The sequence below is a fragment of the Carassius auratus genome, chromosome 13 (genome assembly GCF_003368295.1).
Source record: "Carassius auratus strain Wakin chromosome 13, ASM336829v1, whole genome shotgun sequence".
NCBI lineage: Eukaryota > Metazoa > Chordata > Actinopteri > Cypriniformes > Cyprinidae > Carassius > Carassius auratus.
Window position 1 is genome coordinate 18,586,507 of NC_039255.1, and position 27,506 is coordinate 18,614,012.

A 27,506-nucleotide genomic window follows, 5' to 3' on the forward strand; every position below is an offset into this window, starting at 1 on the left:
TGCTTTAACCATGAAGGACACGTGACAGTGCCTTAGATTGTAATAAAATAAGGCACACTATAGTACACTTTTCTTTTTTTAAATGCTTTTGAAAGAAATTTCTAAATAAAGGCTGCAGCAAAACTGTAATATTGTGAAATATAATTAGGCAAAAAAATGTTATATATAACATTTCTAAAACAATTTATTCCTGTGATCAATTCATTACTCCGGTGTTCAGTGTCACATGATCCTTCAGAAATAATTTTAATATGCTGATTTGCTGCTAGAAAAATAACTCTGATGCTCCTTTTTTCAGGATTCTTTGATGAAGAAAGTTGATGAAAACAGCATTTCAATAAAAGTATTAATTTCTTTGAAAAAAAAAAACATTATGACTTCCTTTTTAATTTTGTCCTTTTGAATATTTATTTATCTTACAAGCAAGCATGAATTAGTGTTACATTTTATCAGCTGTGCTCCTACAGAAAGCTGCCTAGGTAGGGAGCTCACACCTTACTAGGTGTTGGAACTGGGTTTACATTAATGTGGGCTTCATTTTTATTTCCCAGCAGTGAAGCTGGATTATAGGCTGAGAGAAATAATGAGGTTAATAGGTCAAAAGGACAGCTTACCTTTTTGTGCACTGGCCTGGTGTACTTAAATGTGCATCGCGCAATCTATAGATCCCAAAGCACAGCATGTTGTATGTTTTTAATGCTTTACAAAACAAGTCTCCGTAGCAACCGCCATCCTGAAAAAGAACACACCATAGTGCTTTAATCGTTCATTCATATCATTCAGATCATCATATGCTTATTTCAGGCATGACAGAGCCAACTTGAGTGTAAGAGCAGCTGTTGTTTGCCTCATTCATTGAATATGTGGCATTTTTACTTCGATACAGTCCGTGCTGGGTAGTAACTGAGAAAAAGTAATCTTGATAAAGTAATCAGAACCCCAAATTAATTACTTTTAATTCAATTATATTACATTTTAAAAATGCTCATAATCAGATTCCAGGTACTTTTTTTATGGATTACATTGTATTCACACAATGAGAGTAAATTATTAATAATGTATTTTTTCATTCCAGTTTATTTTTTATTTTAAATGTAAAATGTTCCTTTCTAAATGAACATACCTCTTATTATACAGACCAATATTTATGCAAGTTACTAAACACTGCTGACACATAGCTGTGAAATACTTTGACTTCATCATATCCAGTGACGTCCACTAATCATTAATACTGGAAGTCTGGACAAATGATTTCAAACCCGGAAGACTTTGGTCATGTAATGTCATGTTTTCATGTTTATTTATGTTTGTTTATGTTAGTTTATGTAATTTAGGGATTCCCAAGCTTTTGACATTTTAAGATTTCATTAATTTGTCATTACAAACCACAGTTTGGGACATTTTATATGTTTTTAAATCAGTATGGTACACTATAATCACATTCAGGTCTATGTGATAAATGTGTAAATTCAAAAATAATCTAAAAGTAATCCAAAAAGTATTCAGTGTTTCCCACAGAATTAGATTCTATTTGCGGTGGTGAGGTGTTTGGGGACCTGGGACGGGGACGGGGACGGTTTAAGTTAAATATATAAATATATCATATATTTTTAGTGACAAGTACACATTTCCATTGCCAACACTTAGTGTCAGATACCTTAAAGGGATAATTTGGTTAAATTTGGAGATATTTGGAAGAATGACAGAATCAAACAGATCTCGGTCCACATTGACTTCCATAGTAGGAAAAAATATATACCATGGTAGTCAATGGGGACCGAGATCTGTTTGGTTACAAACATTCTTCCAAATATCTTCCTTTGTGTTCAGCAGAACAAAGAAACTCATACAGGTTTGGAAAACTTGAGTAAACCATGATAGAATTTCAATTTTTGGGTGAACTATCCCTTTAAAGACATTGCTATTGCTATATTGCTATGCCATTGCTACACTTTCTATGGTATGACTGCTCCACAGACTTCTTGTTGCAAATTTTGCTCACACACACAAACCTGGACCTGGAGATGGACACACACACTCAAACTCACTGACCCACTCAAACACAGGCTCACACACTCAAACATTCAAAAAGACTCAAACTCACTGACCCACTCAAACACAGGCTCACACACTCAAACATTCAAAAAGACTCACACATACACAGACTTAGACACACACAGGCTCACACACACACACACAAACCTGGAGATTGAGGTGGACAAAAACCAACACACACCAACCTGATAATAATAATATAATGTCTAGTCTTGTGGCTGTGATATATATAAACCTACTAACGTCCGTTGCCATGATTTTTGGAATGACTGATCGCGAGAGGGAAAAAAATACATTTTAGTCGCATAACATCGGTTAATTGGAAACGCCGTCATTTCACAATAGTTGTTTATCGATATTTAAAAAAAACCACAAAAGTTTTGCGCGAATCTGTAATGGAAACGCGACAGCGCTTAACATAGACTAACTTCTCAGAGTTATGTTGAGCAACAGTGTTCATTACTAACCATTCAACTCCAGATTGATTCTGGAATCTTTGCTGGGGGAATAAGCATTAAGCATCGGCAACAATCCATCCTCTACCTAATGCATGCTCATGTTTTGATTCAGATCGTGTTCGAAGAGGAGGGGCTAGTCGCGCGTGCCTCCGTTGTCAGTTTGTGAGAGGGAGGGAGCAAGCAGCATGCAGTAAAATACAATTGTACCCATATTAAATAGTTTAAAAATCGGAATCAATCCGTGGCGGTCAGCGTTGATATTGTGGCGGGCCGCCACAAATTAATGAATGTATGGGAAACCCTGGAATACATTACTTAATATGTGTAATCCAGATTATGTTATAAACCACAATTTACTTCATGTAATTTATAATCAGTAAAGGACCATAATTTTTAAGTAATCTAGATAACACTGGATATAATACAGTAGAAATACCATGAAAGATTTAATGCTGCATTACTTTTTACCCCCAGACTTCGCATGTTCAGCTGGTTCACTTGCATTAGTGGGCAGGGGAGACCTCAGACAGGGAATGAGCCCTGTTTGGGAAAGTGCCAAAACATGTCAGCTCCTCTTAACTGCCCACTTACCCCCAAGTCTGCGAAGGGCCCATCGTAGAGGGCCAGCTGGGCGACCCGACACCTGTCCCTGTTAGCCAGCGTCTGCGGCGTGCTGTAGCCACCTCTCAGCGCGTTCTCCTCAGCTAGCAGGCCCTCCAGCTCCGGAGTGGCGCCTCCTGTGACCAGCGTCCGGATCAGGGTGAGGATATTATCATTGAAGTATGTCTGCCAAGATAAAGAAGTAGATCCGGACGTGAGTGCCATTAGAATCACAACTCAGGACAGACAGGATTTTGGAGCTGTCCCGAGCACTGTTATCTAGACCCTGATCCGTCTCTTCTCATTTCACTCCCTGGGAAGGGAAGAGACACAGGAATGTAATTACGCCAGCTGTTGTTGTTGTTGTCATCGTCGTCTCCTCCCCACGCACATTCATTTTGGTAACACCAGCCACTCTTAACAGGGGAGCGTTTTGCACACGAGGACATTTTAATTATCATTATTGCAGCTAATTGCAGATTACATACAATGAAGAATAGATCTCATAACACAACAATTTGGGGACATTTGTCTTGTATAGCGGGGTCCTAAAGTCTGAGACCATTAGTGAAAGTTATTTTTTTATTTTATAGACGAATAGTTGAAAATGTTTGCTTTAATGATAATATGTTTATATGTTTTAAACATGAAGCGCTGTGTAATCCTGCATTGTTAACACGGTCAATGTCACATTTTAAATAGTGGCCTACAAATAACCTAGATTATGTTACTAACTACAATTTACTAAATGTAATTTGTAATCAGTAACAGACCATATCATTTGTAAGTCATCTACACAGCACGTTATTGTTGAAAACTGTTGTGTTTTTTAATATGCTTGCGGAAACTGCAATATATATATATATATATATATATATATATATATATATATATATATATATATATATATATATATATATAAAATTCTTAGATTTTTATTATTCACTTCACCTCATAATCTTTATGCACTAACTTTTAATGTCTGAGGTCAGCAATATTTTTTTAATTGGATTAATAGTTTTCTGTTTTAATATATTTAGAAATGTCATTTATTCCTGTGATGTCAAAGCTGAATTTTCAGTGTCATGTGAACTTTCAGAAATCATTCTATATACTGATTTGCTGCTCAAGAAACATTTCTTTTTATCAATGTTGAAAACATTTGTGCTGCTTATTTTTTTCTTTACTGTCACTTTTGATCAATTTAATGTGTCTACACTGAATAAAAGTATTAATAAAAAAAAATTCAGAATCCAAACTTTCTAACAGTTTAAAAATCCTAAAACTTTACATTAATTTCAAGTTTAAATCAGATTCTGTATCCTTGACTTTTAAAGTGGTTTCTGACTTGTAGACCATGCTGTATCTTGTCCATCAAATGTTCTTCAGTGTCAGTGATGATAAAGTTGTCAAATGATTACAGTACAAAAATAAAATTTTCCACCAAGATCACAAGGTCATTTGTGTGAGCACCAGAGGGCCGTGTCACCGCAAGCCTGCACTAGAGTGACACCTCTCCGGGCCCCTGACAGCAGCATTCAGCCCAATGATGGATGAGAGCTGTCTATTAGCAGGCTTCACCTTTGTCCACAGTGAAATGCACTTGAAGGCTGCTTTGTTCTAGCTTCACTCAAAGTGAAAGGTACTGGAATTAAGCCATCATATAGATAAGGGGATAGTAGCGGTCATAGTTGGTGAGGGGGGAGGAAGGAGGAAAAGGGGGCGAAAAGTATCTTTCCCAATCTACCCAAGATGACATTGTTAGTAGATTAGAGCTCTTGGACCCCATAGCAGCCCACCTCTGCGTGTCAAGGCATGCCATTAAAGAAAACTTGAGCACTTACCTTGTTAAAAGATCTAATAAGACTCTTGAAAGTTCATTTCATGACACATTATATGAGGAGTCTTGGCAACAACTTTCCTTTTGATGTCAATGCTGCTGACAGTGCTGTCTGATCAATGTGGCACTTCATTTACCAACCTCTGCCTGGTGGTAACGCCTGAGCCCTACATCTAAAGCACTGCACAGCCGGAGGATGTCTCTTTCCTATACATTATTTCAAAGGATTAGCAGTGAAACATGCCTTCATGTAATTCTATATGACATGCCTTGATGGGAGAGAAATGACTGTGCACCTTTTGACAGCTTGCTTTGTTCACCAAATCACTGGCTGCTTTTGAATACGAACGAAAAGATCACCTGAAGCCTAGTATATAATATGAAGGATCCTTCACACAATGAAAGGATCTGAATCGACTTATTCTGCGAGGATTATTTGTTGAATGGATTTATGTAAGCCAATCTATTCAAATCAGTGAATAGGTGTCAATGTGGCAGCTGTTTAGCCACTAACTCACCGCACTCATCAGGGAGTCCAACACGCTGATGGCGAACGCAGTACCGCAGGCAAACGGCTGGGTCAGATACAGCTCCGTATCTGGGTCGTCATCGTCGTCTTGGTCCAAAAACTGAACGTTGGAGTCATTCACTGCAGTACAGAGAGAGACGTTTTACAACTGTGAAGAAGAGTCAACTAATGTCCTTCAAAGGGTGAAGTGGCGTGTCTCACCATCCAGCAATAAACGGGTTAATGATGTCAAATAAACAATGAGCAAAAAAACAAACAAACTGCATGCACATCAGTGGGCATGCATTCTGGAGATTAATATAGGTTGAAATATTGATATCTGTACACTGCAGTACTCAAAAATTTGGATCTAACTTGAATCTGAATATCTTAGAAGTGATAGTTCACATAAAAGAAAAAAAATCTGTTTCTGAGAGAAGTTGCAATGTCTGGATAGTTCTTTTGAGTCAGATCCTTTAAATGAATCATCACTCCACAAAACTGATATGAATAGTTTGTAAAAAAAAATCGAACCGATCCTGTTCACGGACTCAATAATTCAGTCAGAGTGGTTAACGAATCATTAGAGGGGTCAGATCATCAGTAAATAAAGACTTTAATTACTCTTTGTTTCACATACAGCTACTGTATGACATTAAATGATGTGGAATACACGATACAAGACTTGTGAACTGCTTTTATTAAGCTTCTGGATCCTTTTTTAAACTTAAAATCCTCAATCACTATTCATCGAATTTGCATGGAGAAGAGTGGCTAGTATAATTCTTTGACATTTCTCTTTTTGTGTTGCATCAAAAAAGATAGTTCTACGTTTCTGAAAACACAAATCCATTTTTAAACATAGATATCTTTAGTTGGACAGAAGCAGTCAGATTGCTTTGAGGCTATTGTGTATGGTCTCAGCGGCCAACGTACAGAGACAATGCCCTGAAATCCCACTTGGTTTGAACACAGCCCCACACAACAGTCTTTGTTTCACCCCCTTTCAAAATCTATGCTTCAGAGATTAGGGCCAGCACCAAAAATAAATAAATAAAAATAAACAGCTTAAAGCAAGGTTTGATAGTTGTTGGTTTTTATTTTTTTCTAATTTGATTTCTTCCCAAACTTCCTATGAGCTAAGGAAGAGAAATGTCAGTCTTTCAGACAGGCCGCTGATGAAAAGGAGCCCGGGCCAAAGAATTGAACTGCAGGGAGATGCTATGGAAACAGCCACAAGGACAGACTCGCATGATCAAAGGCCTAGTGATGCTCTGAGAAAGAAAGAAAAAAAAATCCTTAAAAAAGGCCAAAAACAAGACAGTCAATTTCAACCAGAACTAAGGATAAAAATGTGTTCAAAGTGATGCCATGGGAGCAGGCCTCAGCTGCAGCGAGAGAAATCAAGGCAAGCCGATGAAGGAGGCAGTGCATCAGAGTAGCGGAGGACAAAGGCGCAGCTTACCCAGTTCTGTTATCATTTGTATGTTGTTTCCACTGTTTTTTTCCTGACTGAATGAAACCAAAGGCAGTAGTTTGCCAGGCTTAGCTAATGATGATAAAACAGTGTTGAGGGGAGACAGTTATTGAAACAAGTTCAAAGCCAGAGAAAGAGAAAGCATAAATGAGAGTATCATGTCAAGAGTGGGATTAGAAATCTAAAGGTACAGTGTCAGGATGAAGCGCTTCTATAAGAACTCCATGAACAGTTTGGCCGTGTTTATTCACAATACCGGGGATGTCGTGCAGGGAAAGATTACTATGAACCATTTAGAAGAGAAAACAAATCACTCTCAACATGTTTTTCCACGTCTCTTGTGTAATCACACATATTCCAACACTAATACTGCAGGCCTGATTTACCAAGTGCTCCATTGATTTGCTTGTGTAGAGAATCTGCTGATGAAGTGGTTCAAAAAGTAGCTGTGTATAACTTTAAGTAGATTATTACGCTACCTATAGGCTAAACATTTTTCAATCTGTGCAAAAAAAAACTTCTAGTTGAGTTATTACAGCAAAAACTTGAGCCACTGAACAGATGACAGTATGCAGTGTGACAAAAAGGAAATGATTGGAGAAAAGCCAAGAATTCAGGTGATGCAGCAATGAAAATAGTTGCAGCTAAAGAATGATCAACTCATGTGAGTTTCTTAAATGGCTGATGGTCCAGATATTTATATTAAAATGTAATGAAGACAAACATATATATATATATATATTTGTCTTCATTAAATTATAATATAAATATATGGATACAATACAATAATTACTTAGAAAAAAAAAAAAAAAAAAATTGATTTACAACAATTTTTATATGTCAAAAATGCATACACTACAGCAGTTTCTCAACTGGAGGAACATTATACTGTGTATCATGCACTCTTTAATCACACATGCAAATGCAGCAACGCATGCTGTATTATCATTTCACTAAATCACAAAAGAAACTACGAGCATGCAAGTGCAACGTGTGAAATAAAAGTCCAGTACCAATAAAGCACATCACTGGTACTTTGTGTGTTAGCTGGGGAGGATTTGCATGAAGGTATGATATATTTTGTAAAAAAATTATATTTTATATTTATATTTATATATATATATATATATATATATATATATATATATATATATATATATATATATATATATATATATATATATATATATATATATATATATATAATTTGTTTACAAAATATACATATATTTCATAAAGTGGGTCGCAGCTTGATGACCATGGCCAAAACAGTTGAGAAGCACTGCACTACAGTTCAAATGTTTTGGGTTGTAAGAGTTTTTAATGTTTTTGAATGCAGTCTCTTATGTTCACCAAAGCCGAATTCATCAAAACAACTGTTTTCTATTTGAGTATTCCCGGGATGCAAAGCTGAAATTTCAGCAGCCATTATACATGATACTTCAGAAAATATTTCAATATACTGATTTGCTACTCAAGAAACATTTATTTTTTATCAGTATAGAAAAACAGTTGTGCTGCTTAATACTTTTGTGAAAATCATGATAACTTTCCCCACACTTCTGAACGGTTGTTTATCTCAACAATTGAATTTCATTTCATTTTATAAGTGATTTATATGTATTCTCAATTTATTTATTAACTCAATTGTTTAATTTTTTTTACAATAATATATTTAGCTTCCTGTCCGCAATGATTATTTACAGGAAAACAGAATGGGACATTTTAAGAAATGACCAATTCAGAACACTATAAACAAGTAGCAACTCAAGTTATCTACACTTTCATCATGTTTACAATTCTTGGGAGCATTATTAGCTTGACTATCTAGCTTTTCTCTTTTTGAATTACAGAAGGACTCTGTCAAGAGGATGAAATATCCTCTCAACTCAAAGTCAAACTCACGCTTTCAGATTAGTCAATGTCAAGTATATGTCAATGTCTTTAATGACAGATGATATGGACAGCCTTTGTATAAGATTATACTGATTATTCTTGATTTGCTCTTTCTTTTTTTATTTTTCGAATATTTATAAAAAGGCAGAAACCTTTAGTAAATCAGGCCCCATGTGCCCCAGATGTAGGACTTTGCAATCTCTCAGGGAGGAGGACTTTTGCATTTCATGTTAAGAGGACAGTAGTACATACGAGTGTGTGTGTGTGTGTGTGTGTGTGTGAGAGGAGTGTTTTGCATAGCATCTGTGAGGCCCTTTCTCTTTTGCAGCCTTTCTAGTGTAACTCGCTGTAATTGGGTCAGTGGAGAGTTGGAGCGACCGGTCTCTGGTGCTTTATAGTGCCCTCTGAGATCTAAAACTTTCATGAGTCCCCCCACCATGGGAATAGTGCCACCCTCATTGTTATTTATAAATGGATCCATTTTGCTACAACATGCTATTTTCCTCTCCCTATAAGTCTAGGTCTCTTCCAGTGCATTAAAGGCACATCTGATGAGGATGCGACATTGACCAAGTCAGTGAAATATTCAGGTGCACCATTAAACACATCACAGACACACACTTCATAAGGAACACACCAGTGTGGCTTGAAACAGGAGTTTAGATTCTAATCACACTTGACTTTGACATGTTAGCAGTATGACTGCAGTCGCGTCTCACCAAGTTCAGTTATGATCGGGATGTTTGATCCCGTGGTGATGGATGTCTGCCGCACTAAGCCGTGCACTGGACTGTTATCTGGAGAAGACCTATCCATCCCCGGAGGTGTGAAACCTGGAAGAGAAAAGGGAAAACGACCGTCACATTTTACTTTGCTTATAGTGCCAAAACAGATTCAAGGTTTGCAATGGTGACCAAACCAGTAGCATAACAGTCAGCCAATACAAAGAAGATTTTCTTGGTATAATGCGTTTGTGGTGGCAGGATACCACATGCTAGTCTAAAACAGTGAATCCTCTGCTTTTAAGGGTCAGCTCAGGCATATTAAGCAGTCGCTGCCTTCCATCAACTAGCAGGTATAAATTTTATATGCTGTTCATTTTGTTACCATAAAACTGGTGAAGTGGATCCTGAAAACCTTTTATGTGAAATGCCATGAAATACAAGCAGGAGTGACAAGAGTATGAAATCACATGACTTGACACTTTTGCATTTCCTCAAGCTGACAAGTAAACACTTTAAATCAGTAATGCTATATGCATAATGCATTGGCCCTGTTTTGACATCCATCGACTGAAGAAAAATGCAAGCGTGTAGTTTTTACAGTGACAAACATAATGCAGGGAAAAGATTCAGGTCACAAAGTTTTCAAAGGGCTGCAGGATTCTGAACAGAGGTTGTCCTTTTCAATGTAGAAGAACAATAGACTAAAAAGAATAGACAACAAAGAGAGACTGTTTTAAGACATTGCTTTAAATGTGCAGAGAATAATCCCATCTCCTGTTTTGTGTATTGTGAAGACATCAGATATGCAGTGACAGTCAGTATCGACCATCCGGCATATTGAAAAGCATTTTTGCTTCAGCTCTAAAAACAAGAGCAAGAGTACTGTTGATTCTACTGTTTTATAATTCCATTTGTATTTTGCACTATTAAGCATCTCAACAATTGAATGATTGCATATTTAATTTTAGTATTTATTTAGAATTTTGGCTTAGAATATTAGATATCCACTGAAACAAGTGTTAATTTCATTTACACAATCTGTTATTTTCTTATGGCTAAAAGATGAAAACAAGATGTCAGTGACATAATTAAACATAGTTTGTGATTGTATCAACATACAACACTGTTGACAAAAAAAGGACTAAAATAGACTTAAAAAAATAAAAACTTAACTGGTTACTGAATAAATAAATTATGAATAAATAAATGGTTACACAATTCATACCTTGTTTGTTGTTTAAAAAAGACAGGAATATATTTTGAAATGATTGAAATATTAGAAATGTCACAGTTTCAGCTTTTGAGATTTACCAATTATCATAATGTAGAAAGTGTGTTTATATTTCTGATAACATAATAAATCAGGACAATCATAATCTTGATCAGTAATAACAATTATAATTTTGATAAAAAAAAAAAAAATGGATTATGATTTTGAACTATTATGCAGCATGACTAAATTGTGATAAAGTTTTCATTGACTAAAACCGGACTAAAATTCCTGGACTTTTAGTCAACACTGACATTCAATTTAAAAAAGGAAAAATGTTTTTATATATTATACACACACACACACACACACACACACACACACACACACCATTATCTCAAGACTAACCACATTTCACTTGGTCTCGTGCAACTTTTATTGTTGCACATCGATCACACTCCATAAAGTTATGTGCCTCCAAACAAACATGCACACAAACCTTTAAGTTATGCTCTAAATTCTTCACTGTGTTGTAGTTTTCAATGGTAATGCATTATGTATCTTGGACTTTGTGTACTTTATTCATAAAAACCCTAAAGCACTGCCAGTAATGCCCTGTGTAGTACTTTCTCCTGATTTATTCAATAACACTTTCTACACAAGTTTAACAAGCCTCAATGAAACGGTGAGGTGCTAAAGGCAAGAATATTCATCAAGATTATGATATGATGTAATTTGTTACATCTGTATCTCAGAGATTTCAATATGATCCGTTTGTAATTCTTCTGATTCTTCTGCCTTAAAGACAACTAAATCATGATGTATAATTATGTAACATTAATAAGAATCATAATAAATAACTATATGTCTACCCAGTTGGAACTCCAATCTGAAAGAAAAATGTGCATCATGTTATCTCTATTGCTGCACAAGTTTACTTGGGAATAATCTGAAAAACAAGAAAACTGGTCTTTGTGAGATAAAATATGTTCTAATATGCTCAGTGTTAATGAAATAAATCTTTATTACACACCATTGCTCTGCTGTTGATCATGCCAGATGTTGTGTTTAATTCATTAAGAGCGTAGTAATTACCAGACCCGCATGGAATCTGTGCACAGATTTCCACAGAACTACAAACGCCCATCAGTCACAAATTTCTACACATCCCCTGCCACTCCTGCAATTTTATTCAAGAATGCAGCTAAACTGATTGTGCTTTCAGTACTCTCAACTCCACTTGATACACTTTACACTTTATGTTTAAACCAACAGAATTCCCCCAAATCAGCATACTGCTAAAAGAATCCTTCAGGGCTTGATAAAGACATATTCATCAACAGTATGATTAAAAGATATGATCATTCTCCACAGAGGGATGTGCTCTTCCTCAACACTACACACTGTTCAGCCTTTGGGATAATATTGGACACATTTCATCTGACAGCTGTCATTTTGAAGCTTTAAATCCATCTTTTTATGCAAAAGTGGATGCTCAATAATGGTTTAAACGTTAATTGTTGTAGGCCAGCTTGTGTGGTGTATGTAATTTACGTAATGAAGAGCAGCTGAGAAAGTGAAGCTGCTGATTTGTACAGTCTGTTTAATGATGATGAATCCTGATGGGCACAAGAGGATTACATGTTTATCCGAATGCATAAACAATCTGTTCGAGTCAATTTGTCGGCAAATAAATCTGCCGCGGTCCAGCAATTGGAGGCAAATACACAATATGCACAAAAGTGTTAGTTCAGAGCTGTGGTTACAGAGTAAATATACAATAGGTCTGCTCAGAATTGCATGCGTATTCTAATATTGCACATACATTGCACAAATTTTGTTTCTTAATGTTTGCATAAAGTGTCTAAATGACTGATTTATTGTGTTTCTTAATGCACAAACATTCTGCTTTTATTCTTTAGTAACTGATGTCTTCCCTTGTTCTATTAAACCAATTTGGACAGAAGAAATGGACCTTGTTGTCTTTGAAAGCGCACAGTAGATGACTGTTTTCACAGTCTAAAGCTCTTGAGGAGTATTCTCCATGCCCTGAAGTATTCTTGGCCACTCCTTACCTTGGGAATTAGCCTGCAAGATCCCAATGCTGTCATCAAACTGCATAGATTTGATGTTAAGAGTCGCCAAGATGCATTCCTTGTCCTGCAGTGAAGCATCGTCGATATTGCTCTGATTGGCTGACAGGATAACGCACATGTCACAGAGGTTGATGTTGACGGCCCTTAAATCAGCTCGACTTAATGGTGTACCCTTCAGCGGAGAGAGAGAAAGGAAAGAAAGGGAAAAACAAATTAAAGACGGTGCAGGAGCTCAGGGAAATTAGTTAACAAGTATTTACTTTTCTAAGGGCAGTGACATTCAGCTGATCTAACTATGTGCCGAGGGAAGAAAGGATGTAGTCTAATCTAGAAGGCTAGCCTTTGCTGACGGCAGCTTTTCGGTTGCGTTTTTCATACACAGTCAAGTCAATGCTTAGCACTAAAGCAGGAAGCAAATCCTGAGATTCACATCTGCTGCCAAAACATCAACACTTGAAATCAAATTGTGGCGACACTTTTCAATGCAAAAAACTGGTAATGTCTTACTCCTTGAGTCACACAAATACATAACATTTACACTAGATATCTTTTTTTTCTCCAAGGTAAAACCTCGATGCTCATTTTCAATGCGTGTACTCACAGGTAAGATGGAGACTTTGGGGAAGTTGTGAAGGGTTTCCCACTCTCTTTTCAGATAATCTAATGAGCCCACAAACACGATGGGCTTTAGCTCGTGGTAATGGAAGTTGCTTGCTCTCAAAGGCATCACCAGGTTTCGAAGCCCCACTAAAGCTGATGTGACATCTCCAAATATACACACTACTACATGTCCACTTAAAACCGTCATGGAGGCCTCGCTTCGTGTCTGTCATGAAAAATCCAGAAACAAATAAGACGGTTACAATCTCATCAGCAAGAATGGAATTCTTCATCAGCAAGAATGGAATAAGAGCTCATCTACTGCCATCCATAAAAAAACAACTTAAGCTGAAGGAGTAGTGTATATATTGTATAAAAGGAAAAAGGGCAGACATGCTGTATTTAACTGATTGAAATTTAATCACATAATAGCAATAAAGTATAATAGCACCATATGGAATTGTGAGAAAAAGCAATAATAATTGAAGAGAGCAAACAATGTCATTGTAGAAAATGGCAACAGCATTTTTGTATGTTCAAGCACATTATCATGAGTAAAAAAACACAAAACAACATCTGTTTAGGACTTTTACTCAAGATTCTATACATTTAGTAAAAGCAAATATATACTTACCCCCCCAAATAATTATCATATTATTATCAAATAATAATCATTATATTCTTACACTTTGGTTCACTGTGCACTAGGCAAGTAATTCACAACATGAACAAAAAGGTTTGGGAGGTTTTTCATTACTTTCATTATAGGGGAAAAATACAATGCACTTGCTCAAAATTGCATACCTATTCTAATAATAAGAATAGATTTGTAAGTTCACTGTGCACAAAAGATAATAGCAAAATGAGTTTTACAATCTCAAACATTAAAAAATTTATATATATATATATATATATATATATATATATATATATATATATATATATATATATATATATATATATATATATATATATACATACATACATACATACATACATACATATATATATACATACATACATATATATATATATATATATGCCTTCCTGTTTCATATTTTTTCATTATTAGGCATTTTGGAAGACGACACAAATTAATAGGAAAATAAATTACATATCAATATTTGTATTAAATATTAGTTATTATTATGAAAATCCGGCCAATTATTACTCCCCTTACTACACTTTTTTCAACATGCTATCCCAACAGCACAACATGCTACATTTTATCCCAACAACATTGTATTAATGCCAATTAATACAGTGTATAAATAACCAGTTTATGGACATTTTACACGTACATTGCATAAAGTAAAATGGTATATCAAAAAAATGTTTTATATATCTTTTAGAACAATAGTGAGAATACACCCCCCCCCCCAAAACTTTATTAGTGTGGTGTATGTGTTTTTTAGTTGTTGCTCTGATTTATTAAGCGTGATCATAGTGCTGTAAGAATAGTGCATGAATATTATAGGATGTCAATAAAAATATGCCATTATGCCACTTGCAGTATTAAGGATTGCACTTAAAAATAGTTAATTTGCTAAATTTTAAATTTGCTACAAAATTCTTGTAACAAAGTGGTGCTTGGACATTCTTTAAAGATAGTACCTAACCTTTAATTTTAGACATTAAAATTGGGATTAACACTGCAGTTTAAAAGGTCCGGTACCTACCAGAATGGCCTTCTCAATATCGTTGGATGGACACCAGTGAAACATTCCAGTAGAGTCGTATCTTTTCACACTTGTATCCATGTTCTCAATCTGCTCATTTCCCGGAATGAGTAGAGGGTCATGTCTGAAACCGAGCACAAGGAGAAGAAAGCGTGTAAGAAGAAAACATGTACACTTGCCCTTATTTGCAAATGCAGGTTAGTAAAAAAATAAAATAAAAAATGTGACAGTGGGAATCTATCTTCTGGGCTTAATTGTGACATTTGTCAAAGGACAAACTTTCAGCACATCTCACCAGACGTCTGCTGACAATAAATAAGCAGTAAACAGGCCTGTGCTGACATGGCTTATCATTGTCAGAATGAATTTGTGCATTGGACTCCATCATAACGGCAGCTCTCTCCGGGCTGAGTCATCAAAGCGTCCGCGCCGGTGACAGCACTGGAGTGGAAGAGATGGAGCTGGAGCACTTCAGTGACTGAGTGGCACCAGAATGGAACGCCAATTACCGGCTTTTACTCCGCATCACTCCTGACGTGATGCGTCCAACGGTAAAAGCTTTAACAGAGCAGCACTTTAAATATTTTAGGAATTTGCCCAATCACATTTTGCTCCCCCAAACTGAAGGCCATTAATGTTTCAGCAGCGTGTCACGTCTAAACAGGCTAACCTATATCAGCACGTCCTGCAGAAGCTGATCCGCAGGGCATGTTGACCGTGAAAGAAGTGTCAGCACTCAGGTACAGAATGCATTCATACCCCCTTGAAAGCTTTCTAAACAGCTCTGTAGCAGAACTATAGAACTGAAAAACTGAATTCACAAACTAAATGTTCTGGGGATGTTGGGTATGAATAGCAACACAAAAAATTTTTAGAATGTAATTTTGAGCTTGTTTTTGTTGCATTCTCTGCCTCAAATACACTTATTGGTAGTATTTAACACAGGCATGAGTGCACAATTTAATATGCTTCATACAACATATATATAAAATTTATGTGTGTGCATAAAAAAAAAAAAAAAAAAATGTTGGTCATTTGTTTTGCGCAATTCTAGGCAGATTAAATATATTGCCTTAGAATTGTCCAATAATTGTGAATTATTAAAACAACCGATTGGGATGTTTGATATATATATGTACACACACAATATATTTGAAACTATTTAGTTGACAATATACATTCATTAATATTGCAATGATTTTGATCTGTCTAATTGTTTGGCCATCATATTTCCTAACGACTGTCATCAAACCAGTTTGCGATCCCTGTAGAAGCTGCTAAACGTTAAAGCACAAATGAGGGTGATTTCTTAAAAGGCACTGTTTTATTTGCAAGAGGTGGAAGGACCACCACGGAAGGAAAGATAAAATAAAATATAAAAACAACAAGTGCTGTCCATGAATTTCATACACTGAAATCAATACTGATAAAAGTAACAAAAAACATGATATTTTTTTTATTTTTTTGGCTGCTGAACCAGTTCTTGGGTCATTTCTATATTCTATGTGTGCATTTCAATAAAGTTATGTTATAATTTGTCTCCCCAGTGACACTTGAATTAATAATCCAATTTTTCTGCTAGCAGTTTTTGAGAGAAACCACAGAACTCTTGTAAATGCAGAGAACTGTCAACTAAAACCCACCGTGCAGCATGTTACCGAGCCAGAGACAGGCCAAAAGGGCTGGCTTTGAGGAAATGGCCTCGGGGCAGACAACAAAGCCCCATTTCTGAGACATGGCTGCAGGGGAACATGCGCTCTCAGAATCTGCTCGACCCAGCTATTGTTGATAATATTATCCACAGATTAACAACCATTTACAATGAATTTCAACAAACAAAAAACATGAGATCCTCTTTTTTTTTTTAAACCAATCCTGATAATGACAGGAGATGATTTTGTTATATAGTGTATATATTGTTACATGATTAATGCATGAAACAACTCAGGGAGGGTGGATTTACTGTATAACATCTCATACAAAGATCTGAAGCTTATGTATAGAAGACAAGTACATTTGTTTAATAAAATACAGGATTTATCAATGCAATGAATAGCTATTTATTCAATAACGTCAGAGTGTATTATTTTATCTTATGCATGCGATGTAATTTAACTGACCGAGCCTGTTATGCCTTCTTCTGTAACAAGCTGTAAATAACAGCACTAAATGAGATTTGTAAATTGCATTAGCCCCTTGTTAATCACTCTAATAATGAATGATGGGACCTCTGCTTCAGCTTCCATATTTGCATAACTAATTTAATTTACACTTAACATAACTGCTCTGACATCTTTAGTTATCTTTATTCAACTACTGCATATACAAAATTCAACAATGGATGTGTGGTAGAAATTCTGGTCATATTACAAACCTTATAATTACGGTTTTCCTGTTTTTCTCTCTCACCTTCATAAGCAGGTTAATTCAGTGACACAGTTCTCTGATGGGCTGTTTCGACTGTTTTTGATTGTTTAAATATCACATCAGAAATGTGTCAATTAGCATGCTTGCATGAGATGATATCAGGCTGTGTGCAGGTGCTAATTAATATTTAGTGCTTTTACACCCCGACTAAACTTTCATCATGTGGCGTGTGTTTCACCACTCACTCACATACTGGTGCAGTGCACCTCTGCTAAGATAACTATCTCTCACCCGCTGTCAGAGTCACCTGCCCGTCACAAGCACAATCCACCAGTCCACACCACTCCAGAATAAAACATCGGACATTACTCACTGCTTCTAGGAAACCCGACAAATACATTGTGACTTCCTACAATTAAATGTGTTGTGTCTCATTTGAAGTGTTTAAGTGTGATATTGTTACTGCATTATATTTCAGATATTATAAAAAAGCTTTTTTAAATATTATCACAACTGATAAAACTTTTTGGAATTATGTTTTTTTTATTTATTATTTAATATATATTTTAAAATGTAATTTATTCCTGTGATGAAAAGCTGAATTTTCATCAGTAATAGCAAATTTTATTAATAATGGTTATCATTTTCAATGTTGAAAATCGTTTTTGCTGCTTAACACTTTTGTGGAAATCATGATAAATTTTTAGGATTATTTGATGAATAGAAACGAACAATTTTATTTAAAATAGATTTTTGCCAAATAATGAAATAAATGTAGCCTTGATTACTTGTTTCAAAAACAAGAATTAAGAAATGAAAAAAGAAAGAAATAAAAAAGTTTTGAATGTTCCACTTGATTTCATCTTTGCAAACTACCAAGCCAAAATCACTTTAAATAGACATTTCATCTGAAAATAAAAGGCTTGGAGTACTTTATAGGAAACGACCAGGTACCAAAGCGAGACAGAAAGTTCCAGATTTAATTGGTATGTCCAGAGGAGCATCCTAGACGTGCATGTGGGGAAAAAGAGAGCAAGAGAGAACAGAAGTTGAGCTGCTTCTCAAACAGCGCTCATCTATTGCAGCGCATCACTCGGCAGTCACTGGCTCCCCGAATCCCTCTCCAGCAGCCTATGAAAGCAGCTCCTCGCTTTGAAAATTTTCCCTATCATGCAAACTGACAAAGGCATGCTTTTCAAAAACCCACAGCCAATCTGTTGATCATTATTTATTTACGACAGCCTGGAGGCGCAGAAGCCTGTAAAAACCATACTTGATATGGTATACGCAGTCTGTTTTTCCCTTTCCTGCTTGTTGAATAAAGTATCCCTAAGGCTCCCTCAAACAATCGCTTTTCACTGTGCATAAAACACACCTAGTAAAGGAGAGGTATTTAATGTATGTTGTAATATATTGACAAGGAGGGGCACAGGTTGAGTGAGTCCACGGGTCTGTCTTTGGTAATTTTGATGTTTCGCTGCAGGGTTTTGGCTTGAAAAAGCTTACACCTAGAACAGAGGAGCTGTCATCCAGTACCCAAGAGCCAGCTGAACACACAGGCACCCTAAAGCACAGAATACTTTGACACCGCTTTGAAGCGTTTCAAAACAGGGTAAATAACTCCCAAGAATTATTATCACTTGTAGATCAAAGAGTCGATGCATACATTACATGGCAAACGGGGACCTTCAAATCTGCTCAGAAAACAGTTTTGTGCTGCAAGTTAAGGAATAAAATTCAAAGATCCTTCTGAGCAATCGCTGAAAGCTATTTCTTTCATTGCACTCGCAGTTTATTGTTTAAACCGAGAGCAAAAAGAAACAATTGAACATTGATCATTTTCACTTGGAAAGCAGACTAAAGGGCGAGATCCTCTGCAGGGCTGACAGTTTACAGTGTGTAAAATTCAATGTAATTGCTCCTTTTGGGGGGAGATTCGTGTTGGAGACCTCTGTCTGGGGTACTTATTATAAACTGAAGCAAAATGCCTTGTGGGTGGCACACAAATTATATGAATAAAATGAAATAATATAAAATAATATAAATATTATTTTTTCAATAAAACAAAACAATATTACTTAAATATAAAAATGAAAAGTAAAACAAAACTAAAAATCCCCTATTTAATTTAATATACAATATATAAAAAATGTAATTAAATATCACAACGAAAAAAAACTGCTGTTTCATATAAAACATTTTAATTAAATGTTACATTTTAAAACTAATACTATATATAAAAATGAAATAAAAAAATACATTGAAGAAAAGAGTTAAATATTACTATAATTGCAATAATAATAAGCTTGCATCATAAAATGGCATTATATAATAAGAATGTGGCTGACTTGGCACTAAATTACAAAAAACTTTATCGAAACACAAAAATCAAGCATGTTGGCTATGACTCTGCAGAAAGTTGTCCTTTGCTTTAAACCTTCAGCAACACTTTTTCACTTGATGATGTGCAACGGAGGGCATGGTCTCTGCATTTTTTACAACCTCTGCATAAACGTCTCCTGGTCACATGGGCGAGTCCTTTTATCAGTCAAAATCAATTAGCAGCATTCTAATTCCAGCGGACAGGATAAAAGGAAGGTAATATTTGAATTCATTTTTGATTGCAATGATACATTTCACATATGGCCTTAAGTACGAAAAACACGCCTCACAGGGGTTCCCACAATAGATGAAGAGCCCTGAGGCTAAGTAACCATGCTGGCGTCTCTGATTGGTTGGCACCGTCATTAGTGCCACCGCTGTTTAAGAACTACATGTGGACGGGACTGGGAGGAGATGACAGCTGAGACTTTAAAGCAAGAGTATTTTTCAAACAGCTTTTCATAGCTGCTTTCATGACAGAAATATTTCAGCTCTATCATTAACCGCTGACAGGCTGACAGCTCAAACGCTTCGGCCTGAAAGACCTGCCCCCACTCCCTCCACACTTTCTTTCTCCTTCTCCATTCCTCCTACTCCCACCATCCCAGCACCATCCATCCCATCTTTCCTTTTGAAGGCTGGAGGGAACGTCTTGAAATCAATGTCTTACCTCGTCATTTTGGGTGAGCAGTTGGGTGAATTTCGCATGCCTCCGTTGCGTTGCTTCTTTTTGGGCGACAGTGTTGACGGATGCTCATCTTCGACTGCAAACACATGCAAAGAGTGTCAGACTGTGGACAGCTGGGATGGTAAAGTGTGCTGGAGATGACATATTAAAGAACACAAAAGCCAACACTCAAGCAATCATCGCAAAAAAAAACACTCAAATCTGTGAAGACCTCCAAAAATAGAAAGAGAACAGTGTTAGTGTGGACAAAAGTACACTTAAAGAAGGCAAGTACAGACCTGAAGGACAACCATTAAGTTTTACACCCTGTTTTCCATGAGTTGGAGTGAGCGATGTGGGTGTGGATTTATTTCAGTCCATATCAAACTCTCTTTTCCCTCTCTGTCATTGTTAGGAGGGCATGAGCTTGAACAATGACAGAGGGGAAGAAAAAAGAAAAGAAGATTAATTTGGAGTGTGTTTTTAAATGGATGACTACATGGCAGAATGCATCCTCATCATTCAGAGAGCCGTGAGTCTGTCCCCCGTACCACAAGCACTCTCAGCGCTGAACTGAGCCTTCTCTTTCTGAAACGCCTCTCCAGGAGGATGTTACCGAGGGGCCTGTGAATGTCACATCCTCTCTGCTTTATAAACACATCATGTGCGAGTGTTAAGGGCCTGAAGGTTGAGCTGCATCTAAGATGCTGTGGATAGTGCAAGGAGAAATATTCAAAAACTACAGCTTTGCTTAAAAAATTAGTTCACCCTAAAAAGGTTGTCATCATTTAGTCATTCTCATGTCATGCCAAACCTGTTTGACCAATTTCAGGAACACAACAGGAGAACATTTTCAACTTCTTCATATGACAATGGCATCAAAATCTGTCCTTCGCATCTAAAGGTGCCATATTGCAAGTGAACATGAGCACCAACGAAATTTGTGAGCGATAGAAAAAAAAAACTAAACAACTTAAATTTAGCATTTTATTTATGGTGGTTTAACAATTATGCTCACTTCAAAGTGTCACTGTATGGATCAGGAGAACGGTTCCTTTAAGTTGAGGAGAAAGAGTTCAATACGTTTTATTTTCATATTATGCATAATATCATATTATACATCTTTTTTTTCTTTTTTTTTTGTATTTAAGTATCATAACAGATACAGAACACAACAAGGTCCGATTTGTATTAGAGACAGAAACCCAAACTCTAAAACACCGCAAGCTTTGGCTCTGTTAGAAATTCATCAACACAGCAAAATACTGCAAACTTGTAGGTCTCTGATTTCCCTTTGTCATCTAATTGTTCTAATAAATCTTTTTTTAAAATACAAATTAAACAAAAAGATGCCCTCTGTGTCTTTACCAAATGCCACTGCTTGACATTTGCAATTGCACTGTGGAAGGAGCAATGTGAGACAGTAATCAACTTTAAAAATATCACTACTGATAAGATGGCGATGCAGTGGCCCTTTGTTCCGTGTTATGGTTGTTAAGCGAGTGGCCTGGCTGGGCCGGACCGCTCTCTCCTGCCCTTGCTCTTCCAAATTAGGTGGCGGAGATTTACGAGCTACAGTGGTGCCCTTCAGTAAGAGGCTTAACAATGAAATAACTCCACCTGCAACACGGCCATTTCAGCAAGTCTCTGTTTGTTCCAAATTACATTATGGCACTTTTACAACCTCAATCAAAATAGGATCAGCCCACCAAAGTGTGATTGCTGTTCCATACCACAGGCAGCTAAAGCCCTTCTATTTTTGGGTCTCTGATCAGAACGATTAAGCTAGACATCTTTCTACGGGCTGATGCCTGCTTTAATGCACAACAGATATTACAGAAGTTGGATTAATTCTAATAGTCTGAGTCCCATTGAAAATCTAATTTAAACCTGGAAATAAACTGAAAACACTAAAATTAATATTTAGAAATAAAAAAGGTATTTAATGAAATTAAATCATGTAATTATGTAATACATATTCATATATATAAACACACACACACACAAATATTTAAGATATATAATGAAAAAAAATTCAAACGATATAATGAAAAAAATAAAACAACAACACAAAAGCCTTTTAATTAGTGGCCTTGGAACCCCACTGTATGTGTAAGCTAGCTATACTGGAACTTCTATACTCCTTACGATGGCAGTTTCAGTTACACACATTACACACACATTTAGTGTTGGGCCAGGGTGTACATTAGCCACTAGCTGCTCTACATGCATGCAGCAGTGACTGCAGGGACCATGCAGGAGGGTTGTCTGCGGCAGCACTGACTAATGCATCCTAAGGCACCACCTACAGTGTGTGGGACTGAGTGTAGAGGACAAGGTGCAGGGGCGGTAGCGGTACTTTCCGGGCAGGCTGCGGACCCGGTTCAGACCAGCCAGGCTGAGTCGTGACTGTGAGGGTGGCGCCGGAGGGAGAAGACTTCCTTTACGGTTATTAACAAGAGGTACGGCAGTCGTGGAGCACTCCACAACCGGCAGCACACTGGGAAGAGTGTTGGGAACAGCCATACTGCTGGCCAGTTTGATCGAGTGCTTTTGAAAAGGTGCTCTAACTTCCTCCTTTACTGTCAAACAGTGGAAAACACAAACAATGAGAGATGACTGTGAATTGGGTCAGTGACATAAGATAAAGAAAAGGAAAATTATTTAAAATCTAGTTTAAAACTCTCCTATGCAAATTATTAGAAAATGTTCTTTGTATTCATGGAGGTTTCATATGGTTTTGAAAATCTTTTATATTATTTTTAAGAAAAGTTTAAATTAAAGGAATCTAAAAATTGCATTAACTGCATTAAGTTAAAAGTTAAATGTATTAACATTTTCTTTACACCTTGAATGTGAGTATACATATCCTTCACATTATTTTCACATGAATATGAAACTTTTGGGCAGTCACACCACATGACATTTTACAACCTGAACTTAACGTGTTCTAAGAAGGTAAAATTATCAAATATTTTAAGAGGCTCTAAATGTAAATTAAATCCCTTGTTAAAAAAATAAAAATAAATAAAATGTGTTTTACATAAGATTTAAAATGCTATATAGAAGCCACCTAAAAGCACATGCCATTAGTGCTTCTAAACTAAATATATTATGATTAAAACATTGAAGCGTTCATAATTTATCCCTGAACTGCATGAGAATCACATAAATATTTAAGTATGAAAATACAAGTTGACATGATTTTCATTGTTGCGCCATTTATTTCCCCCTTTGATTACCATTTACAGACAGATCCACAAATCTGTGCGCCAGAAAGGCATCCGCAGCATATTTGAATAATTAACGATGACCCCCCAGTTTTATTAAACACTACTTAACCACTTGGCAAGCGCTTTAGGTGAAATGTTCAATATGACATTAGCTTTTCCATTGCTAATAAACATTAATTAATTAGAAGCACTTTCTTCCCCGCCTGCTCTGCGACAAGACAGAACAAAGCACGAACATACTATTCCTGATCACCGTCACAATGAATCAGGTCACAATGCAGGTAGGGATGTGCTCACACAAGGGAACACGGCAATCTCTTTACATTCTGCCTCAATATACGGCACAACAGTGTTGAAACAATGTACTTAAAAATCTGTACTTCACACACCACACGAAAATGTCTTAGATTAAGCTTCAGAAAGGACCAAAATGACAACAATCTGCAGTCTGACGGATGGGAGTGTGTGGTGTGTGTATAAGGGACCTGGACTGTTTCACACGTGGAGTTATCAAGCTCACTGCCTGCCATCCCAGCCATAAGACCCCAGCCTAATGCTATCTACATAAAAGGCAAGAGGTTAACCAATATCTGGTGTAAGTGCAAAAGCAGTTTCCGCCCGCTCCCCAAACCTTGCTCAGAGCAATAAATAGATGGTTATTTCTGCCGTCAGCTGCCGCATTGATTTAAAGGCCGCCACAGATAACTCCTGGATTCATCTGGCCCCTGTCAAACACGAGTAGCATTATACGGAGAACATGCACTGTGGCACTTTCACTGTGGATTTACAGTAATCCAGACGGCAACTGTCCCTTTATGAAATGCAAATCCTGTGACGAGCCACAATTGTGTATTCTTATCAAGGCCATTGTTAAATTATAGAAAATACATCTGTGAGAAAATGCATTTTAAAACTTTATCTAATTTTATGGCTACTCTACATAAGTCAATTCGGCATGCGTACACTTTTGAAAAAATTAAATCACCCTAAATTATCCTACTTATTAATAATATTAGCATAAGACTTTATATTATATATTTTGTTAATTATTTTGCAGTAAAAAAAATTGTCCTCCAGGTTCATAAATATATATATATATATATATATATATATATATATATATATATATATATATATATATATATATAAAAACATTTTAAATGGTTTAAAATACATTGTCACTTCAGCCTATCAACTATGCAAATACATCAACATACATATAAAAATGAAATGTAATAGCAATAAAGCTAAAGCTCTCTCAGCATAAGTTGGGGACTCATGTTCCTAAAACACATTCAGCTGTGAACCGGACCCCAGACTGCCGCTGAGATCCCGTTTCCCCTGGAGTTGCAGCGCCATCTGCTGTTGGTGGTTTCACAATACAGAAACATGTGCAATACCTCACAGCATTTCGAGCTCCTCAATCATCCCTCACAAGGACACAGAGCTCTTTATGCCACATCTGTATTTCATCTGGAACCCTCTATTCAGCACCTGACCTTTCTCATGCACACGTTTTAAAGTTGAGCTCTGATGCATTTGACCAGAACCCAGTACTGAGAAACTGTCATCACGACCCCCCTTCCCATCAATCCCTAGTAATCTACAGAGAGCTGAGGATGGCAGCTTTTGTGCTGTAATGCTATAGTGGGGTAAAATCAAAAGCAAAGAGCCAAAGCAGGCAGATTGCATGAATGAATGAGGGAATGAGGAAAACAGAAAAGTACACTTACGTGATCTGACATATCCGTTAAACTTGTATTTGGCTGAGGGGAACGCAGAGACCAATGAAAGGATACAGAGAGGAAGAGAGAGAGAATGAGGGTGAGACAGATAGCAGTATATCACACTCACACAAGAGCAGAGAGGACGAAAAGTCAAGTTAACAGCAGTTAAAGCAAAGAAGTTGATGGAGATAATTATATAAGTAGGAGATGATTAAAGAAACAAAAAAAACAAAAGAGATGATTGGTGGAGGGACTGGATTTAAATGAAGCGATGAAAATCAAGCTGCCTGTTCAGTGTTTCCACAGCACAGATCCAAAGACCTATGACGAGTATACTGCCCAAATACGACCAACCACACAAGGATCATTATGATATTTGGAGTTTGGTTGGAGAAAAGAACGCTTTGATAAGTCAAAATCTTATCCTTGACACTCAATTTGATGAAAACCAGTGAAAACTCATCAAACAGATGTTAGAAATCTTGAGGCTTAAGCAAATAGTTAAACGACAAATTACAGATGTTTCCCATCACATAATTGCTTCTGTAAAAATTAACCACTGCCGGCTGATCATTTTTGATCTGTAATTACTATCATGTCAACTGCAGATGAACGCCAAACTGTTGGCATGGCATGCTGGGAGATTCAAGATTATTATATGCTAGTACAAACTTGTGACAAAGCAAATAACATTAGTCATTAATGAGAACAAAACTAGTGATAACAATAGCTACTAATTAATATTTAACATTACAATATTTTTAAATAACTAATATTTTTTCATTTAAAATTATATATTTTAATATTTAAAAACAACATTATTCAAAAAATGTAGTTGATCTATTGGTAGCTGATTGGGTTTTAAGAACTAGCTATTTATGTACTGTTTAATATTATCCAATAGCCTGTGCTGCCTAAATTACATAAAAGACATAAACTTGGAAAATTTGGAAAAATGAAAAGTCATTTTAGAGAAAAAACTATTTCTGTCTTAGGAATAATGAGTACCGAATCATTTAAAATAAGACCAGGAATGCATATTAAGCAGGTAAATAGTGTCAATTTTAACTTCATGTTGACTTTAAGTCATATGTTGCATATGAAACTGTATGTATGCGGGTTTGTTGAAGATAATCATAATGCAGGATGTTTTGGATGCATGTAGACTGTTCTGTACTGCTGCCCCCATCGTTGCAAAGACTCATCTTTAGTTATGAGTACTGTATCTGATGCCATAAAGGTCACGGTGCAGGCCCAGGGCGGGGCGGTGACACAAGCGCTCAAGCAGGGGCCCCGTGCCGGTCCTGGCATATGTCGCTTGCGATCTGCGGGCGCAGGAAGAGTCGGCCGACTCTCTGGCTAGCATCTGTCCTACACGGTGGAGGGGATGACCGGCCCTGCTCCAGCCTGGTGGTAAGGAACTGTCAGGTTGAGTTTCATGACACACCAGCTGAGCTGGGGAAATGAAAATGCAAACATAATTTTCATGTCAGGCTGCATAAGAGCTGACGGTGCCGAATTCCACCCTGCAAGGAGCGGACAAGATCCACTCGCCCCGCCCGCCACGCTCGTCACATCCTCGGCAAACTCTAGAACCAACCAAAGCAGGCAGGAGGACAGGAAAAAGAGAAGGGGACATTTTTTTTAAAAAGCCGCAACCCCTCTCAGTGTGCCAGGCGACTGTTGTTTACAAAACAGACATGTCTAAGATTGCCCTCTGGAAGCTTCCTTGTGAAGGCTCATAAGTTCAAAACAGGAATTAATACCCTTTGTGATGCCGAGCACCTTGAGAGTCTTTAAAGCTCGTGTAATGAGGGGATAAGTCTCGGCAGGTGGAGCGGAGGGACTGTTATTGTCATTGTAACTTAGAGCAGAGACAGCTAACTCACTCGTTCAGGATATTTGCTCCCTAAAGCCTGCACTTGCAGAGATAACAAACTCTTCTTAATAGTGTGCAGTGCACCAAAGCTATAATGAGTGCTCCCT

General features: G+C 36.8%; 1 protein-coding gene across 23 annotated transcripts in view; it reads right to left on the bottom strand.

Annotated features, from left to right (window-relative positions):
• Window positions 1-27,506, bottom strand: part of LOC113112952 (calcium-activated potassium channel subunit alpha-1) — a 248,262-nt gene that overhangs the window by 6,286 nt on the left and 214,470 nt on the right. For 11 of the 23 annotated variants that reach the window (XM_026278931.1, XM_026278913.1, XM_026278932.1 and 8 more), the window contains 8 exons: window positions 20,564-20,657; window positions 15,145-15,268; window positions 13,467-13,691; window positions 12,845-13,037; window positions 9,554-9,667; window positions 5,472-5,602; window positions 3,105-3,299; window positions 615-733 (listed from right to left, as the gene is read on the bottom strand). In XM_026278931.1, coding sequence (XP_026134716.1) covers window positions 615-733; window positions 3,105-3,299; window positions 5,472-5,602; window positions 9,554-9,667; window positions 12,845-13,037; window positions 13,467-13,691; window positions 15,145-15,268; window positions 20,564-20,657 — 1,195 coding nt within the window. Of the gene's footprint in view, window positions 1-614; window positions 734-3,104; window positions 3,300-5,471; window positions 5,603-6,926; window positions 7,011-9,553; window positions 9,668-12,844; window positions 13,038-13,466; window positions 13,692-15,144; window positions 15,269-20,563; window positions 20,658-25,526; window positions 25,560-27,506 lie in introns of all 23 variants that reach the window. The other 12 variants (XM_026278911.1, XM_026278912.1, XM_026278910.1 and 9 more) reach the window with 2 other exon arrangements.